Source organism: Brassica napus, chromosome A6, assembly GCF_020379485.1.
Source record: "Brassica napus cultivar Da-Ae chromosome A6, Da-Ae, whole genome shotgun sequence".
NCBI lineage: Eukaryota > Viridiplantae > Streptophyta > Magnoliopsida > Brassicales > Brassicaceae > Brassica > Brassica napus.
In genome coordinates this window covers 6,373,915-6,391,483 of record NC_063439.1, presented here as the reverse complement: position 1 = coordinate 6,391,483, position 17,569 = coordinate 6,373,915, and the positions used below count along the sequence as shown (strand labels likewise).

Here is a 17,569-nt window from a genome sequence, read left to right as displayed (position 1 = left end):
TCAGATGTTCAAGCCTTACCACTTTGTTTGATCTCTGAGCCTTGAACATTTCAAATGCTCTTTCATTAACATCTGTTTCATACAGATGCTGCCAAGACAGGCTAAAATTCTTGCACATATTCCAGATAAAGCCAGTAGAACAGTAGTCTAAGCTTAGATTTTGTAATACTATTCTTGTAAATACACTTTTCATCCTCTGACTTAAACTTCTGTAAGATAGTCATCTACAGTTGTATACTAGTCATGCAATAGATGGTAGAGGAGCAGTTTTTTTCAGTCAATGCAAGTCCTTTATTTATCTACTAGATATTATATATCTTTGACAAAATCATTTCATCTGAGTCCACTCTTTGACTGACTGTTGCGGTGAGAAACAAAAGAGATAGAATTGATAACCCATACTTTTAAAGTTTACTTCCTTTGATAGAAATCAACATAGTCTCTCATACGAGGTGAGCATGTTTACCTTTTGAGCTCCCTACCTAGGTAGAGCTTCTTCTATCAAATGCCAATTAGCATGAAAAAACTAGAAGACTACGTAGTCATGTTAACAGATTCTAAATGGCAAAGATCATTACACGCTTCTCCTGTTGCCTTGTCCGCCCAGAAGCTTTGTCAGTCTAAAGGGTATGACCAACATTCTTGAGAAACCAAAGCGCTACTTCTGCTGCCTGCTCAGCTGCGATTTTCTTCTTGTTGTGTGGATCCCCGAAACACTCCAGTACCGTTATCCCTGAAGCTTCCTTGATTTCAACACTGACTTCAACTTTAAATCTGAACCACAACAAACCAAAAAACAAAAAAAAGCCATGTTAATGTTAGAAGATTTTAATCTGAAAAGAAGACAAAATGTAAAAGACAGAGAGAGAGTGGAGAAACCAAACCCACACTTACAATTTCGTATTGTCAGGGCCGTCTTGGTTGAAGAACGTATACAATGGTGCTTTCCAATGCCTCACACCACATAGCTTATACAACTGTTCTCTGGCACACACTTTCTGAGCCTCTTCTAAACACACGCATTTTGAAAAAAAAAAACAAAACAAAATGTCAATATAGATGTAACAACATGCATCATCATAACTAAAAACCTGAAACCTGAGACACCATCTGAAAACTTTTAGCTTTTCATTAAATGAAATTTTGAAGAAACATATCAAGAAAGGAAACATATCAGTGAACAGTTTCATTCAATAGAGTGACAGCTTTGAATTCTTAAAAGTTAAAACCCTTGTAGCTTAATTACAAAACCGCAGATAAGTAAAAATGAGTAAAAGTCCATTACCTTCAGTAGTTTCGGACTTGGTTGCATGAGGCACCAAAGCTGCTGCTGCTTCTGGTTCAGAAACTACAGGAAGCTTATTCTCAGCCTCTACATGTGTGATGTTTGACTCCATCTTTGAAGAGTCATTGTCTTCTTCAACATCATCATTCAGCTTCCTCATCTTAAACCCATTTTCGCATCTCTGTATCATCATCCTCGGTTTTGGTGTCTGCTAATTAACCAAAACAAAAATGGATTAAACCCCAAAACAGTTGAAAACTGACACTAACTCAAGTTAGGGTTAAGATTTCAACCGGGAAATTTATATATCAAATCGGATTATTCTTACCATAGAGGAAGCGTTGGGAACTGGTGATGAGGGATCTTCAGGAGGGAGATACATCGTTGAGACTGAAGAAGATGACAAAGTGAATTTTTTTTATAGATTAGCTCGAATTTTTTTATGATAATCTTCTGGTGACCTTTAACTTTCCCAGTAATAAGTAGTTCGTGTCTTCTCTCGTCTGTGTCGGAACTCGGAACACATGTGTTTATCCGTGTACTTGGGAGATATCATAATTAATTACATGGGGGTTTAAATTTAAAGAGGCCTTTGCTTCGTTTCGTATATTAACGGCCCTTAAAGGCCACTTTTAGTGGGCTAACTTAGAGACGGTTTGAAGAAACTGGCCCAATACGAATAAGGCCTTTTAAGCTTTGATTTTTTAATGTGTGGTGGGGTCAGGTAATAACGCAGAGCAGCTTAAGCAACGGCGTGAGACAAGATTACAATTCCTCGAAAAGAAGAATTCGTTTCTAATTCAATGCTGTTTTCTTCGCAGCAGAGAAGAATCGAAGAGTTAGCGCCACGTTATATGTGTTATTTGCATGCATTTATTTTTTTACTTCTTCTACTCTCTTACTTATTGTTTGTATGTTCATCTTATCTACTCTACTCAAATATGTTTCATCTCCACGTTCCATTCTTCCAGATGGCGTGCCTTCTTTGACCAGTTCCGATCAAACCGGATCTTTAGACCCATGATATTAACCAAACCGCTTTTAAAATCCAACCATCATGATCTTGGTTGGTCTATTGATGTAACAGATGACTCTATCTCGTAACCAAATATGTTGTGCTGCTTAAAGTCGGACTTACTAGAGATTACTACAAATCTACAACACAATTTCTGTCGATATTCACTTCAATATTCTTTGAACAGAGAGGCTGTGAGCTGGCTAACACTCACTTCAGAGCTCTAAATTACGAGTAGTCAGTTTTACTTATTGCATCTTTGCATTGGATTGTGAAACCAAATAACTATTCTCCTTTATTACCAAAATCATTCATTGAATGCTTACAAAATTAAAGTCTTTCTTTCGTAGTGACAAACGTAGAAATTCCCAAAATTCCAAAGCATTGCCGACCGTCAATGATTCTACTATAAATGTATACATATGCGTTGTTCAGTTCTTGCATGGCTTAGGAAGTTAGAAGAAAAAAACAGAGATGAAACGAGTTGTAATAATATGTTTAGTTACACTGCTGTTGTTTAGTGTTTCAATAACAGAATCTATTGCTAATTCACAGACACAAAGAGACCAAGACAAGAAAGGTTTGGTTAGAAAAAGACACGGAAGGGTCAAAAGCAGAAGACAAAACCGAAGTAGAAACGGCGAAGCCTTTGCTACTAAATGCGATGTGTTCTTTAGATGCGTGTTTGGCACTTGCGGTCAATGGAACTTCCCAATTGTGCCTTGTCCTCAAAACCCTTTCCTGCCTCCTCCGCAAGCTTTACCACCACCTATTTCACCACCAGCACTGCCACCCCCGGTTGTCACACCCTGCCCACCACCACCGCCACCACCGTGTGTTACTTGTGTAGAAGCATCACCACCACCACCGCCAATCCCTGTTCCTTGCCCACCTCCACCATTGCCACCACCATCGCCTCCTCCTCCCGTGCCTTGCATTACTTGCGTCACAACCCCGACACCGTCTCCACCCCCGGCGCCTTGCATTACTTGTGTCTCAGCCCCGGCACCGCCTCCTGCTCAGCCTTGTGTTGTTTGCACCACGGCACCGGCTCCACCTGCACCAGTGCCTTGCCCACCGACACCAGTAGCACCCGTTATCCCATTTGTCCCTATACCGATTATACTCCCTCCGTTACCACCTTTATTTCCAACTCAGCCACCACCAACACCATCGGCAACGCCTTCTCCGGTTCCAATCCTACCTCCACCTACTCCAGTGCTGCCACCACCAACACCATCGGCAACGCCTTCTCCGGTTCCAATCCTACCTCCACCTACTCCAGTGCTGCCACCACCAACACCATCAGCAACGCCTTCTCCGGTTCCAATCTTACCTCCACCTACTCCGGTTCTACCCCTCCCGCCACCTTCTGCTCCTCTTCCACCACCATTATCTTCTTCTCTTCCATCACCACCCCTTCCATTAGTCTTATCTCACCACCAACACTACCTGGCGGCTCAGTTTCTCTGCCACCATTTACGATGACACCACCTCTTTTAGGTGGTGGCGGTCCAGGAATCATCAGTTCACCACCTCCTCTTTTAGGTGGCGGAGCTCCGGGAATCACAGGTTCACCTCCTCCTCTATTACGCGGTGGCTCTCCGGGAACCATTAGTTCACCACTTCCGTTTTTAGGCGGTGGAGCTCCGGGAACCATTAGTTCACCTCTTCCTCCTTTATTTGGCGGCGGCATTCCAGGAATCACCAGTTCACCTCCTCCTCCTCTTTTAGGCGGGGGCACTCCATTAATCACTGGTTCACCTCCGCTTTTAGGAAGAGGAAATCCAGGAACAACCGAATCACCTTCTCCGCCTCCTATTTTAGGAGCCGAAGTCCCAGGGACTAATGATACACCTCCTCCGCCGTTGGTGGCTGACCTCCCACCAGTGACATGGTTTTCACCACCTGATACAACCAACGGATCACCACCCCCATCATCTGTTATCATCCTTCCTCCGCCATTAGATCGTTCTACATTAACACCACCAACTTCACAATTTCCACCGCCAGATATAACCACTGGAACTCCACCACCCGCACCGGATACCCCTTCACTTCTCCCACCACCAGTAGACGATTTTCCACTGATCCCATCCCCGCCTGACTTATCTACACCAGATTTTTCACCACCTGATGTAACAATCGAGCCACCAATTGACCAGTCAACACCACCGCCACCCATCCTTCCCGAGATTCTGCCTCCACCAGTTGAAGATTTCCCGCCAATTATTCCTCCACCGGTTCAAGACCTACCTCCGATAATACCACCTGACCAAACAACTCCAGAGTTTCCACCACCTGATGAAACAACCGAGCCACCAATTGACCAATCAACACCATCGCCAGTAGTCCTTCCCGTGATTCTGCCTCCACCAGTTGAAGATTTCCCGCCAGTTATTCCTCCACCAGTTCAAGACCTCCCTTCCATTTTACCTCCACCGGTTCAAGAGTTGCCGCCTATTTTGCCTCCACCAGTTGAAGATTTTCCGCCCATTCTACCCCCACCGGTTCAAGAACTTCCGCCGGTTTTCACAACACCTCCGATCGTGCAAGATCCACCTACAGTTCCAATATTCTGCACACCACCAGCCTTAGGAGATTTCCCACCGCAAACTCCCGTCTTTACCACGCCACCGGAGGTAACGAATCCATGGCTACCGCCGGAGCAACCACCGGTTACGTCCAACCCAACAATACCGGAAAATCCATATCCAAACCCGGACATGGGTTCAAATCAACCGGTGGTTCAGCTTCCTGCACCCTCTTGGGATTCCCCGCCATTTAATCGCTGATTTTCTGTATTTTTGAAATTTCTCCCTTTTTAAATGATAAATATGTAACGTAACCTAAACGTAATAAGCAAGCAATGCCACCTCGTACATATTCATGGCTGTAAATTTGCATTTTCAACAAGTTAATAATCAGAGTTGTCCACGTGTCATTTTTATTTAAAAAAAAACAGAATATACAAATGCTGAGTTGGTAAGTACGAGACAAGGGTGAGTGATGTGGATATGGTGAAGTTGGTTCTGAGTTCTGATTGGTTAGATATCTATCCACGACAGCCTCTGAGATTTCGTCTATAGATTCTCATCATCTCCTCATTCTCCCTCTAAATCTCCTCTCTTCGATTCTTTTTTCTCCAGAAAACAGAGAGAACACAACACTCACTTCCACTCTTGAGATTAAAAAAAAAACAGAGGAGACTTATTAGAGATCTCATGGCGATGGCTGTCTCCGGAGCTGTGCTCAGCGGTCTTGGTTCTTCCTTCCTCGCCGGAGGCAAGAGGAGTGCTGCCGCGTTGGGAAACAACGTAGGCGCTGGAGCTGCGAGAGTTGGCCGGAAAACTCTGATTGTCGCTGCTGCGGCTGCTCAGCCCAAGAAATCTTGGATCCCCGCCGTTAAAGGTGGCGGCAACTTCCTTGACCCTGAATGGCTCGACGGCTCGTAAGTCTATTCACTCAAAACTCAACGTTTCATGAACGATCATTTGTAGACTGAATCTCAAAAAGTTAAGAATTTTCTGAGTCACATGTGATGTGAATGGTTTTGATAGGCTACCCGGAGACTTCGGGTTCGACCCATTGGGTTTAGGAAAGGACCCGGCTTTTCTGAAATGGTACAGAGAGGCAGAGCTGATCCACGGCCGATGGGCGATGGCAGCTGTTCTTGGAATCTTCGTTGGCCAGGCATGGAGCGGCGTGCCGTGGTTCGAAGCTGGAGCTGATCCACGTGCCATCGCACCTTTCTCTTTCGGGTCACTTCTTGGGACCCAGCTGCTTCTCATGGGCTGGGTGGAGAGCAAACGGTGGGTGGACTTCTTCAACCCTGACTCTCAGTCTGTTGAGTGGGCGACCCCGTGGTCGAGGACCGCTGAGAATTTCGCTAACTACACTGGTGATCAAGGATATCCAGGTGGAAGATTCTTTGATCCGTTGGGTCTCGCCGGGAAGTCGCGTGATGGTGTTTATGAGCCAGACAGGGAGAAGCTGGAGCGGTTGAAGCTTGCGGAGATTAAGCACTCGAGGCTTGCTATGCTTGCAATGTTGATCTTTTACTTTGAGGCTGGTCAGGGGAAAACGCCTCTAGGTGCCCTTGGTTTGTAAGATTGATGATGTTTTTGAGTCTGTAGATATAACCTGATGCTCCCTCTTCTTGAATGTGACATTTCGGGTCAAGATCATATCATTGCTTCAAAATATCAACTTTGCTTATGAAAAAATGTAAAATGAAATCATGAAAAGGCGTGTTCGTATTAACTTTTATTACCACAATCCAAATATGGAAGGGACTAATACCCTATTATTAAACATGAAGGAAAGAGATACATAACTTCATTCTGTTGCAGCAAAATGCATGACTGAAGAGCTCAAAGTGAAACAATAGAGAAACAAAATAGAGCTGGTCGAGATTCTTCCTGAGAGTAAAATGCCTAACAGGGTTTGAACAGCTAAGTCTCACTCACAAGTCACAACAGAGTGTTGCCTAAACCAAAAGAGTGCGGAGATAGAACCATGGGGTTCTTAGTGCACAAAGCTTAGAACTTGTAATCCGGGTTGTCACGAAGGCTGAGTTTTGACAGGACAAGGCAGTAAGAATCCCAGTCAGTTCGTCTTAGATATTTCAGCAGCTTCTTCCGTTTCTGCACCATAGCAAAAAGTCCCTTCCGAGAGTGCTTGTCCTGCGGTTATACAGCCACAGGGTAAGGCATTAGGGGGTACATAAAGAATATCGATATAAACTTTGAAGTTTTACCTTCTTGTGCAGAGCAGAGGATAGATGCTTGATTTTAGTAGTGAGCTGCGCAACTACAAAGGAGAGACCGGATACATCAAAAGACAATCTAACCAAAACCGTCTCAGAACCATTCGCCTTATACATAGAATTTACCTTGCACACGTGCAGACCCACAATCAGATTCCGACATCTTGAAATCTTCCCTGACTTTCGTGAGCTCAATTTTCATCTTCTCCGCAGATGACAGATTATCTGTGTGGAAGTACTTCGTTGACGAAGTCACATAAAAAAGATCAATACCCATAGTTTATTTAACGGCCACAACAGATCAACAATAGCATTGTATAAAACCATCATAGACCAAAGAAGCATTTTGTTTCCAAATACTACTAGCTTCAAGGTCCAAGAGCGACAAAAATACTTACAGTATCAACAAGATCATCTTTTGGAGGATAAAGCTTGTATTCAGGGGTACCATCCAAATATCCCATAATGTCCTGATTCTGCTCTGCAATCACATAAACCTCCTTAGTCCTCAGACGACATAAAATGTCATTTCAACAGCAATACATCGCTACAGACAACAAAATCAAACCAATAACGAAGCTCAGAGAGTCATCAGAGGCTTAGAACGTACGGGAAATAGCTTCATTGATGGCTGCTTCATTCCGAAACGTTCCAATAACATTTCTGATTACAGACACGTTCCCACGCTGATTATAAACCTCTTTCTCCTCCACTTGCCTTAGCTCAACCAACCTCTCATTCAACTCCTCCAACGAGAACCATCCTTCTTCTTTCTTCCCCTCTGGCCTAAGCCTCCTTAGCTTCTCACCCAACTCATCTTCCCTATAAATCTTCAGAAACTCCGTCGTCATCTCCTCTGTTTCACCTTCCCTTTCATTCCCAAAGACTGAAGCCGGCAATGGTTCTCCTCCTCTTCCAGCGTTTCCCTTCAAAGTGCTCTTGAAACTTCGAAAGGACACTCCTTTCATCTCCCCGTTGTTCAAAGCGTTGGACTTTGACTTCAAAGTCTTCAAATTTTCCCATAAGTTACTCGAATCGATCTCCTCCGCTTTGCGATTCCGAGGATCCGCTACCACGTTCTGCTTATAGAGCGCCTCGAAGGAAATGTGCGGCCGAGACTGCGACGAATCCCTCGGAGGTGGAGCGGCGGCGGTGGATCTGCGCTGGAACTTGGCGAGGTTGATTCCCAGATCCTGTAGAGACCCGCGTGACTTGTGATCGGAGAATGTACTACTCGATCCGCGATTCGGAGATTGGGCGTCGGAGGATCCAGCGAATGGCTTTCTCTCTTGCTCCTGCTGTATTTTCTGCTTGAGAGTGGACTTGATGTCGGTGAAGGGAGAAGAGTACGACGGTGGCGGTGGTGGCTGGGAGGGCTTTTCAGCGGATTGGGGAGGTGGGTCTGATGAGGAGTTGGAGAAGAAACGAGTGAGAGATGGGTTTGATTGGAGCCTTCGTTGACGTCTGGCGAGAAGAGACGCCATGGTTGTGGCTGCTTTGAAGGATTTAGGGCTTTGGATGATGATGACGACGACGATAATGGATTTACAGTGAATCCGGTTTAGTTGAAATGAAATGTTTAAGACTTTTCCCGGTTCAGGCGAAGTCTGATAAACCGGATATAATTCTGAAATGAAACTACTTCTCTTTTGCGGAAAGTGTCCGATGAAGGACATGTGAGAAAAGCCCATTGATCTTTTACTCTTTTCTATTTAAACCCTTGAGGCCCAATAGGCGATGGAGTATTTTATAACTAACCGACCATTTCATGGGAACTGGTTTGTTTAAAAATACTTTTGTCAATCTTAACATTGATTTTTGCAAAAAAAAATATACAAAGTAAATATGAATAGATATCTGTATACATAATTTAAACTTTAAAACATCTCTGTAAAAGGGAAAATAAGTACAGATTACAATGTTCTGTCTATGTATACCTTATACTACAATGGCAATAATATGGCATTATAACACTATGAAGTTCCATATTAAGCGTGAAAGTGATGACAATAAGAAAGACCTCACACGTCCACAAAATTTTCCCGAAACTGCATATACAGTGGATGTAACCGAACCGTCAAGCAAGGAATAAAAAAACAATCTCATTCATCGCGCGTATAGTTCAGACGCTACTTTGGCTTGGAGACAAAGCACAAAGACTCCATGATGCCACATAAGTATTCCTGTGGGTCCCACATACACCAAGAAAGAAAATAAAAAGACGAAATAATTTCAATCTATCTAACTGTGTGTGTGAAAACGTTCCTAATGCATATATATAAAAATCCACCCATTTAATGTGCCACGGAGATTTTTCTTCTTCTCCACTTTTCGCCACCATTTCTCATTTCTCTCTCTCTCTCTCTTAATTTGGTGGACGGTCCAAACCTAGGCTATGACCGGCGCAGACTGGACTCAGGAGGCTATGAGCGATGATTCATTGGTGGCGGAGGCTCTGATCTGCCTCCACCACGCTGAGCCGCCTCCTCCTCCTGTGAAGAACGGCGGGTCCGATCTCAAGCTGAAATGGAACGTGCGACAGCGGAGGAGCAAGGCTGCGACACCGTCAATAAAGAAGGGAGATCACACGCGTTCCAGTCCCACTACGCCTCTTTCCTGGAGCGGCGCTACCTCTCTCAGCGGTGGTGGAGGCGGAGGCAGCGGCGCTCCTGCTGTTGATGGAGTTGAGGAGTCAAGCGGCGGCGTGAAACTGTCAGAGGCCGTTAGATCTAAGGTTCGTTTTGGATATTTCGATATCCCTTTGTTATTAGTTTTTGAAACTCTTGCGTTACTCTATTTGGGATGCGTGACTGGCAAACGCCTGGACCGCCACACTAGCTACCGTATAATACCTAAAGCCTAGTCATATCTTTTTTTGGCGATATCCGACTTCACGTTATCTCGGTCTTCCTTTTTTATCGCAACTACTTCCATTTTTCTATGTTTCTCTTAAGGTCATTTTCGTCATTTCCTTACGGGATCGGTCTCTTTGCCGGTCACGCAACCTTAGGCCCTCTTCGATTCAATACTCCGACTATACGTTGACCGTTATATTCTTCAGTTACCGTACTAAGCGGCACGTTCTTCTAAACTCGAAGTATATATTCTCTGTTTTTTTTTTTTAGCTTTCTGCGTTTCCAGTGTCAGTTTCAATAAGATCCTCGCATCTAGAAGTTGCCTCTTTGGTTATCAAGTTCACGTCACGATGCTTCTTGTTCTTGGTTCCTGAAGCTGGTCGGGATTGACGAGATTACCCTTTGTCATAGAGCCTGCTCAGGGATAATTCGGTCAACTAGAGTAGTTACGCTGGCGTTATTTAAAATTGCTTATAATGAGGGGTTGCCTCTTTTATGGGTCGAGAGGCGTTTTCGTGGCGAATTAGGTCTGGGCTATGGGTTTGGTGCGTGTGTGGTGTAATCAGATGCAGCGTAGCGCATAGCAACTCCCATAGGTTAATGCTGACGTGGAATAAAAAGTCAAAAACTTCCCTCACGACACTTTGACTGCAAACCAAAACACCTTTGGTCTGGTCAAAATCACTTACCCCTGTTCCTCCCATTGTGAGATTATATTATTATTATTGACAGCCTCGTCTATTTAGCAGTTTCCTTTTTTCTGAATGAAAAAATTTAGCAGTTTTTTCTATATGGTTTAAGCTGGAATCAACTTAAATAAGTAGAAGAAGCCATAAAGTCACCAGTATTTGGGTTAGAAGTAATTAAATAAAAAGAAAAGGAATGTGATAGTGACATGTGGTTATGTGGATAATTCGTGACAATGGGAGGCAAGGGAGAGGTGTGGGGTTTGTTGCCAAGGGAAGACACGCGTAAAGTCACGCTCCAGTCACGTGATTCTATTCTTCCTTTGGAATTGGGTGTGTCTCGACGTAAGAGGAGAAAAAGAGGCACCTCTGTTCATATTTGCTTTTTTCCTTGGTGTAAGAAGTTGACCAAGAAAGAAGATTCCTTTCGTTTAATGTTTTTTTTTAAATATGTCTAAGATTTAGTGATTTGGTTTAGACCTTTAAGTAGTGATATCTTTGTTACTGATTGACCACTTTATTTTTATGATCATCCTTTATATGTAGCAGAGATTCTTCTTTAATCGTATCATTTGTGTATCTACTACACTTCCACTCTAGTTGATAACTTGAAATGATGGTATATGCTGATTATGGGCTTGTGAATAACATGTCTCTTTATTCTCTGAAGTCATTGCGAACTGGTTTAAAATGTGGCTTGAACTTGATATGTTGTGAGAAGCCACTATCTGATCTTCTTGGTGGGTTTTCATGCAGATATCTCAAACGAGTGTAACAACAACAACCCCTTTCAAGAGATCAAGAAAGAAAAAGGTAAGCAAACCAAAAAATAAGTATTTTCCTATTCTGGTAGAATCACATAGTTATGTACTATTATGTCTTATGTTTAATCATTGTATGTGGCTCTCCACAGACGCTTGCTGAACTTAAAGAGGAAGAGAGCTTGCTCTTAAAGGAAAAGAAAAGCCTCAAAAATGTAAAAAAAACTCTTTTCCCATCTTCTTTGAACGTCAAGTGCATAGTCCAAAACCTCTTTAACATTTTTTACTTGTTGCGTGAATCAGGAACTCGCAAGTATGCGCGATATGCTGAAGCAACAAAGAGCAAGAAACGAGTCGTTAAAGAAAATCCAGCAGGTTAAAACAAAACCTAGTAAACATGATCACATATTTGAGTAAATATGTACCCCATATATATCTTTTACAGGTGGTAGATATGTATGTGCAGGCTGCTGAGTCACAAAAGAATGATGATTCCTCCTCGTTTTTGCTGCCTGACCTTAACATACCCCTTGATAACAGCCCTGTGGAACCAGCTAATATATAACCAGCCACAGCACAGCCATCAAACATGGATATTCTTTTGTCAGCCACACACGTTCAAGACTACGCTATAACTGTAACTATATTTATGATATGGATAAGTCTATAAATAGATAATCGTTCTCCCCTGTCATTGTCTTCTTTGCGGAAGGGGAAAAGGATTCTAATGGCAGTGGAGACGAGTTAAATGTTTTTGAGTCTTTTTCTTTTCTTTCATAGATATTAATTCTTACGTCGTAGCAAGTTTTTGATCTCTCTCTTGTGCTATCAAAAGATGAGATGTAATTTGATAATTAATCTATTATATAGGTACGTTTCTTCTTTTATTGTTTGTTATAAATTTACAATTCGACTTTCCATCTTCTGCTATGTGGTATTGGATGCGAGAGAAGTATTCTCTCCATTGAAGTTTCTGTCGATGGATGATCTACTTTTTTTAATAACAATTATGAAATGTGTGGAAGTGTTCTACGAGAATAGATCATTAAAACTGGTGCTGATCATATGAGATATTGGATGCGAGAGAAGTATTCTCTCTATTGAAGTTTCTGTCGATGGATGATCTACTTTTTTAATAACAATTATGAAATGTGTGGAAGTGTTCTACGAGAATAGATCATTAAAACTGGTGCTGATCATATGAGATATTTATTATTAACAAGTTGTAATACCTCGGTGGATTCATTCTTCTAATGAGTTTTTTCATACTCATCATCCATATCCTGTATAAAAGCTCAATTCATATAAATCTGTTGAGAAGTTCTGAGTGTAAAGATAATCCATATGCTGTGTGGTAGTTTGTTTCCTGTAAAATTCTTGGTCAATGTTTGTGTTTCTTCTCTGTTTTCATGTAGTTATGAACTTATGATGAGTTTACTTACTCTATAAACTCTGCTTTTCATTGCTTGTAAACCGTAGGTTACTTGATGGATAATAACAATTTGACACCTTCTCTTTCAAAAGGCGAGCCTGTCATGGACACATGTGACTGGAGAGCTCAATTGCCATCTGATTCACGCGAGAAGATAATCGGCAAGATATAACTTTGGTTGATATACCTTTGTGTTATCTTTCTCTTTTTTTTTTTTGGTGGTATCTTTCTTCTTTTCACTCTTATTGACCAATCATTGTGTGTTGCGCAGAATGGAAACACAAGGAAGCAGCTTCCGTGCTCTGGACCAGAAGAAATTAAAGAGCTTAGGAGAATTGCTTCCAGATTCGAGGAGAGAATTTTTGGTTGTGCTGCTAACCAGGTAATACAAAGAGTTTTTTGTGAGGCAGTGGCGTACCTGTAAAGCTTAGAAACCTTCCTGATCTTCTTTTATTTTTGATACTTTCAGATGGATTACCTTGGGAAAATATCCATGAAGATGCTGACTATGGAGACTACTAAATTGCAAAGTGCAGCTTGTTCTTCTTCTTCTTCTTCTTCTTTACCTCTTCATTTACCTATCACCGGTGTTTATTACAGTCTGCCACTGAATCCAGGTATAAGCCCTTCATGCATGTAGTAGCAGAAGCTTTTATTGGTGTGTAGATTTTTAACGTATTAATCTCTTCATATAAGTTAGATTTATATGCTAGTATATACTAAAACACATAATAATAATAATAATAACATGAAATTTTTTGAGTGTGTTTGAAATATTATCACGATTCATTTGTTAGTCGTCTTGTTGGACATATAAAGGTTCTCATCAGATGACAATGGAAGGCCCCGTCAAAGCAGAGCCTGCTGTGAACACATGTGACTGGAGAACTTGTCTGTCACCGGATTCACGCAAGAAGAATGCCAACAAAATGTAAGTTCATTATACATTCTCTCCAGAATTGTCATCTTTGCTCACTTCAGAGCTAGCTTAATGCTAAATATGTTTGTGTACGGCTAAACTGTTTGTCATTTGAGCAGAAAGGGAACACTACAGAAACATTTCCGAACTGTGAGAAAGAAGGAAACAAATAGCTCAAGAGGATTGCTGTCAGCTTTGAGGAGTTGATTTTCAACACTGCTATTGATCAGGTTTCATCTTTTTTTTTTATCTTGTAATATTGGTAGAACGGTGGAATGAATTTCATGCGTAACGATTGGTTCTAGGTATTCAATTTCACCACTGTCTATGGATTACAAACAAAAACTTCTGATTCGTTTGTGTGAACCTTGATATCAACTCCTTCTGGTTTGATATTTTATAAACTAATAAGTTGTTCATACGTTGAAACATTAGCTAAGTGAACCAAGTGTCGAGCGACGAAGGCGGATCGGAAAGTTTCTAAGGATCCGGGTTCGAAACCTCACACTTAGACTATTCGTTCGTTTGGCCAAGTGAAAAGGGGTATCTAATCTCTTTTGCAAGCAATTGGATCTGCTTTAGCCGGATATTCCAGATAAAAAAAACATTACCTAAGTGAAGTGACATTTTGTTATTGTTCGATGTCTTTTAAGCACAATTTTAATAGGTTTTAATAAATACTATAACATCTTTTTTTTGTCAACAATAAATACTATAACATCTAATAATACAATAGAAATCCATTGATCAAGATACATAATTCCATATTCCGTTAAAAGTTAAAACAATCTAATCAAAATACAAAGGAGGGATATCTCGGAAAGTTAAGGTATCCGGATCAAGATTCGTTGGATCCGTGGATTTAGTTTTCAGATCCAGATTTGTGGCTTCCGAATATCTGGATTCTGAATATCCGTCTAGATATCATATTATCCGCGGATATCCGGATCCGCATCCGAATTCGTAAAAATATTTAAAGGAATAAAAAATATTTTTTAAAATATTTGAATTTTAAAAAATAATACATAAATTAAATATTTATACAAGATTTATAAATATATATATATATCTATGTATATAGTATTAAAAATTAAAATATAATATTAGAAAAACTAATTTTATCTATAAATATTAATATATCAATATAATTATCAATAAAATTTAAATTTTTTTTTTTAAAAAATACGGATTCGGATATCCGGACCTAAAAATCAAGATATCATGATTCGGTTTTGATGGATCCGAGATTTTACTATCCAGATTCGGATATCCCAAATATCATATTTCAGAGCGGATCCGGAGCAGATTTTGGAACTAATCCGGATCTCAGATAATAAGTCCAGGCCTAACTCTTACTAATCAAATTTCAGTGGGTCCCCATGTAACATTTTTCTCAGAAAAATTCATTACATATTTACACTTATGTTCAAAGCAAGCTCTTGGTCTTGGTCTTCGTCTAGGTCTCTGCTCGTCGCAACCCTCAACACAGCTCTTGCAGCAAATCTGAGGTGATTTGTTTTCTCGATTTTTCAAAAATCTTTGATTTTAGGGTTTTGTTTTTCTTCTTGTGGTCAGGAAGCAAGAAAAGTATTGTGGCTCGCTTTTTTTTCCTTGTACAAGTAGGAGAATATATGAATTTTGATTATTTCAACCGATCAGTGAACGAAGTTGGTACTGATCAGAGGTTTAACTCAGCATTATGCTTTCTTGTGCTCCAAGTCTCCATAATTACAAGACATTTTGGAGCTAATCACACTTTAATCTGTTTTTTTCCTTTTTAATTGAAGTTATAAAAGTATTGATCTTGATGGGGACTTCTGTTAATAACGGAGAACCTGTCATGGACACAAATGACTGGGGAACTCAATTGTCATCTGATTCACGACAGAAGATCGTCAACAAGATGTAACTTCATATCATCATATCTCCATTTTTCTATTTATATATATCCTCTAGAACGAGAAGGTATCTAAGCTGTTTCTTTTTGTTTTATTGTTCTTACATGATTTTCTTGCCACTTGCGCAGACTGGAAACACTAAAAAAGCACCTTCCATTTTCTGAACCAGAAGGAATTAACGAACTCAAGAGAATTGCTGCCAGGTTCGAGGAGAAAGTATTCAGCAGTGCTGTTCACCAGGTAATACACACGTCCTCCTCTATATTTGTTTCTTTAGTGTTGTTTTATATTAGAGATTTACGAGGGAAATGCACATGGAAAAAAAAAGATACGATCTTTTTGTAGCCCCATTATACGGTGGTGTATTGAAAGCCATGTATACCTGATTTTTCTTATTATTTCGAATTTTCAGACTGATTACCTCAGGAAAATATCCTTGAAGATGCTGATTATGGAGACTAAAGATCAGAACACAGCTGGTTCCTCTTCTTCTATCCCTGCTGATAGTAACAACCCAGCCTTGGATGAACTCGGTAAGCAACGTCCTTCATGTACTTAGCAGAAGCTGGTTTTGAAAATGCATTCTCCTTTGTGTGTGAGTTATATGCCAATAGGCACCTAAATATGAAGTTTCAGCGGTTAATAGTTTATCCATCTTTGTGGTCTCGTTGTTCTCCGTGCCTTCATTTGAAAATATTCCATTTGGTTTGTTATGTGTTTTTTTTCTTATGGAGATCTACCCTTTGATGCTTTATGAATACTCCACAGACAGTCTCATGATCAATGTAGAGCGTTTTCTCCTGAACGAAGAACCTGCCATGAGCTCAGGTGACTGGAGAGCTCAACTGCCACCGGATTCACGCCAGAAGAATGTTGACAAGTTGTAAGTTCAGTAATATATATCTGTAGGAAACATAATGTTATAACATTTTGTCATAGTGCGTTGCCCTATAAGTACTACTCTTTTGTCATTTGAGCAGAATGGAAACTCTGGAGAAACATGTTCCGTATTTAGAGCAAGAAGGAATTGAGGAGGTCAGGAGAATTGCTATCAGCTTCGAGGAGTTAATTTTCAACACTGCTTTAAACCAGGTTTCACTTTCCTCTTCTTCATTCTATTTTTGCCAACACTGTTGAAAGGAGTGGGATGGTAGAGAACGGTGTTGTGAAAATTTATTAAACTTCATGTGTGCTTTCTTGACACCATCTTGATTAAGAATGGTTTGTTTCGAGTTTCAGGTGGATTACTTTCGCAAAATATCCTTAAAGATGCAGACTATGGAAGAGGACAACTAAGTAAAATTGCGTTGAAGGGGAGCATTTGGAACTTTCAGGCGATTCCATATAATATGTATTGATAATATTAAGAACGGAGCTTGAAAGCCTCCAAAGTTAAAAGACATGAATAAAAGAATGTTAATTCCGTTTGTATAATCGCCGATGAAAAATTTCTTGCGGAGGAAGCCTCGCCATGCTCTCACTCATGTTAAGTAAGGCTTGTAGTCCTCTTCGGGTTTGTATGTATGTATGCTATTTGCTTATGCAAAAGCATTTAATTACCTGTCCAGTGTTCACATACAATATTTTGTTAAATGCTCTATTAAGCGTTATTCTAGCCTTTTAATTTTTCTTTCATTATAAATGTCGTTTATATTTTTAATGCATAAATGAAATAATTTTTCTATTTTTTACCATTATTTTTATCTTACTAATTAACAAAATAATGTATTAAATAGAAGCAAAATATCAAATTTAATAAATTTTTTTTAATTTGTATGCAAAAACTTTAAATGACAGTTATTATGAAACTGAGAGAATATATAATGATGTTGTTCCCAAGTAATGAGAAGAAGATTCGAAGGCATTGCCTTACTTTGATCTATCAATGTTGAATAAATAGCCAGACAGAAATTAGAGACTTAAGAGTTAATGAATTATATATTAATTTTA

General features: G+C 40.4%; 6 protein-coding genes across 10 annotated transcripts; 4 read left to right on the top strand and 2 right to left on the bottom strand.

Annotated features, from left to right (window-relative positions):
* Nucleotides 1–367: 367 nt before the first annotated feature.
* LOC106351369 (ribonuclease 3-like protein 1) lies at nt 368–1,829 on the bottom strand. 4 transcript variants are annotated; one of them, XM_013791178.3, is made up of 4 exons: nt 1,614–1,829; nt 1,286–1,493; nt 895–1,009; nt 368–774 (listed from the first exon to the last, which is right to left on the bottom strand). In XM_013791178.3, the coding sequence occupies exons 1-4, from the start codon at nt 1,665–1,667 to the stop codon at nt 621–623; spliced, it is 531 nt and encodes a 176-aa protein (XP_013646632.2). In that variant the 5' UTR covers nt 1,668–1,829; the 3' UTR covers nt 368–620. The 4 variants fall into 4 exon arrangements, with proteins under 4 accessions (XP_013646632.2, XP_013646631.2, XP_013646633.2 ...); XM_013791177.3 differs by having other exon boundaries at nt 1,286–1,496; nt 1,614–1,819; XM_013791179.3 differs by having other exon boundaries at nt 895–1,006; nt 1,286–1,496; nt 1,614–1,819.
* Nucleotides 1,830–2,689: 860 nt separating this feature from the next.
* On the top strand, nt 2,690–5,226 carry LOC106346806 (extensin-like). Its single transcript, XM_013786245.3, has one exon. It carries the CDS (start codon nt 2,978–2,980, stop codon nt 5,093–5,095), a length of 2,118 nt encoding a protein of 705 aa, XP_013641699.2. The 5' UTR covers nt 2,690–2,977; the 3' UTR covers nt 5,096–5,226.
* Nucleotides 5,227–5,327: 101 nt separating this feature from the next.
* Nucleotides 5,328–6,487, top strand: LOC106346808 (chlorophyll a-b binding protein CP24, chloroplastic-like). The gene is made up of 2 exons (XM_013786247.3): nt 5,328–5,751; nt 5,861–6,487. Exons 1-2 carry the CDS (start codon nt 5,525–5,527, stop codon nt 6,408–6,410), a joined length of 777 nt encoding a protein of 258 aa, XP_013641701.2. The 5' UTR covers nt 5,328–5,524; the 3' UTR covers nt 6,411–6,487.
* A 46-nt stretch (nt 6,488–6,533) lies between these two features.
* LOC106346809 lies at nt 6,534–8,670 on the bottom strand. The gene is made up of 5 exons (XM_013786248.3): nt 7,679–8,670; nt 7,467–7,549; nt 7,195–7,306; nt 7,060–7,112; nt 6,534–6,985 (listed from the first exon to the last, which is right to left on the bottom strand). The coding sequence occupies exons 1-5, from the start codon at nt 8,550–8,552 to the stop codon at nt 6,842–6,844; spliced, it is 1,266 nt and encodes a 421-aa protein (XP_013641702.2). The 5' UTR covers nt 8,553–8,670; the 3' UTR covers nt 6,534–6,841.
* Nucleotides 8,671–9,336: 666 nt separating this feature from the next.
* Nucleotides 9,337–12,288, top strand: LOC106346810. The gene is made up of 5 exons (XM_013786249.3): nt 9,337–9,802; nt 11,366–11,422; nt 11,523–11,585; nt 11,674–11,745; nt 11,837–12,288. Exons 1-5 carry the CDS (start codon nt 9,464–9,466, stop codon nt 11,933–11,935), a joined length of 630 nt encoding a protein of 209 aa, XP_013641703.2. The 5' UTR covers nt 9,337–9,463; the 3' UTR covers nt 11,936–12,288.
* A 2,806-nt stretch (nt 12,289–15,094) lies between these two features.
* On the top strand, nt 15,095–17,254 carry LOC106346815 (mediator of RNA polymerase II transcription subunit 15a-like). 2 transcript variants are annotated; one of them, XM_013786259.3, is made up of 8 exons: nt 15,155–15,229; nt 15,297–15,405; nt 15,509–15,626; nt 15,748–15,859; nt 16,032–16,152; nt 16,388–16,502; nt 16,600–16,711; nt 16,859–17,254. In XM_013786259.3, exons 3-8 carry the CDS (start codon nt 15,529–15,531, stop codon nt 16,913–16,915), a joined length of 615 nt encoding a protein of 204 aa, XP_013641713.1. In that variant the 5' UTR covers nt 15,155–15,229; nt 15,297–15,405; nt 15,509–15,528; the 3' UTR covers nt 16,916–17,254. The 2 variants fall into 2 exon arrangements, with proteins under 2 accessions (XP_013641712.1, XP_013641713.1); XM_013786258.3 differs by lacking the exon at nt 15,297–15,405 and having other exon boundaries at nt 15,095–15,229.
* Nucleotides 17,255–17,569: the final 315 nt, after the last annotated feature.

What these genes read in the sequence shown, in the direction of transcription:
- LOC106346808 (XM_013786247.3), top strand. Translation starts at nt 5,525, where the DNA reads ATGGCGATGGCTGTCTCCGGAGCTGTGCTCAGCGGTCTTGGTTCTTCC. An exon ending in CCTGAATGGCTCGACGGCTC is followed by an intron (nt 5,752 to 5,860) that starts GTAAGTCTATTC and finishes TGGTTTTGATAG; the next exon opens with GCTACCCGGAGACTTCGGGT.
- LOC106351369 (XM_013791177.3), bottom strand. Translation starts at nt 1,667, where the DNA reads ATGTATCTCCCTCCTGAAGATCCCTCATCACCAGTTCCCAACGCTTCC. An exon ending in TTCCCAACGCTTCCTCTATG is followed by an intron (nt 1,497 to 1,613) that starts GTAAGAATAATC and finishes TTGGTTAATTAG; the next exon opens with CAGACACCAAAACCGAGGAT. An exon ending in GGCCCTGACAATACGAAATT is followed by an intron (nt 775 to 894) that starts GTAAGTGTGGGT and finishes GTTGTGGTTCAG; the next exon opens with ATTTAAAGTTGAAGTCAGTG.
- LOC106346809 (XM_013786248.3), bottom strand. Translation starts at nt 8,552, where the DNA reads ATGGCGTCTCTTCTCGCCAGACGTCAACGAAGGCTCCAATCAAACCCA. An exon ending in TGGGTCTGCACGTGTGCAAG is followed by an intron (nt 7,113 to 7,194) that starts GTAAATTCTATG and finishes TCTCCTTTGTAG; the next exon opens with TTGCGCAGCTCACTACTAAA. An exon ending in CCTCTGCTCTGCACAAGAAG is followed by an intron (nt 6,986 to 7,059) that starts GTAAAACTTCAA and finishes GTATAACCGCAG; the next exon opens with GACAAGCACTCTCGGAAGGG.
- LOC106346810 (XM_013786249.3), top strand. Translation starts at nt 9,464, where the DNA reads ATGACCGGCGCAGACTGGACTCAGGAGGCTATGAGCGATGATTCATTG. An exon ending in CAGAGGCCGTTAGATCTAAG is followed by an intron (nt 9,803 to 11,365) that starts GTTCGTTTTGGA and finishes GTTTTCATGCAG; the next exon opens with ATATCTCAAACGAGTGTAAC. An exon ending in AAAAGAAAAGCCTCAAAAAT is followed by an intron (nt 11,586 to 11,673) that starts GTAAAAAAAACT and finishes TGCGTGAATCAG; the next exon opens with GAACTCGCAAGTATGCGCGA.
- LOC106346815 (XM_013786258.3), top strand. Translation starts at nt 15,529, where the DNA reads ATGGGGACTTCTGTTAATAACGGAGAACCTGTCATGGACACAAATGAC. An exon ending in CAGAAGAATGTTGACAAGTT is followed by an intron (nt 16,503 to 16,599) that starts GTAAGTTCAGTA and finishes TCATTTGAGCAG; the next exon opens with AATGGAAACTCTGGAGAAAC. An exon ending in TCAACACTGCTTTAAACCAG is followed by an intron (nt 16,712 to 16,858) that starts GTTTCACTTTCC and finishes TTCGAGTTTCAG; the next exon opens with GTGGATTACTTTCGCAAAAT.
- LOC106346806 (XM_013786245.3), top strand. Translation starts at nt 2,978, where the DNA reads ATGCGTGTTTGGCACTTGCGGTCAATGGAACTTCCCAATTGTGCCTTG.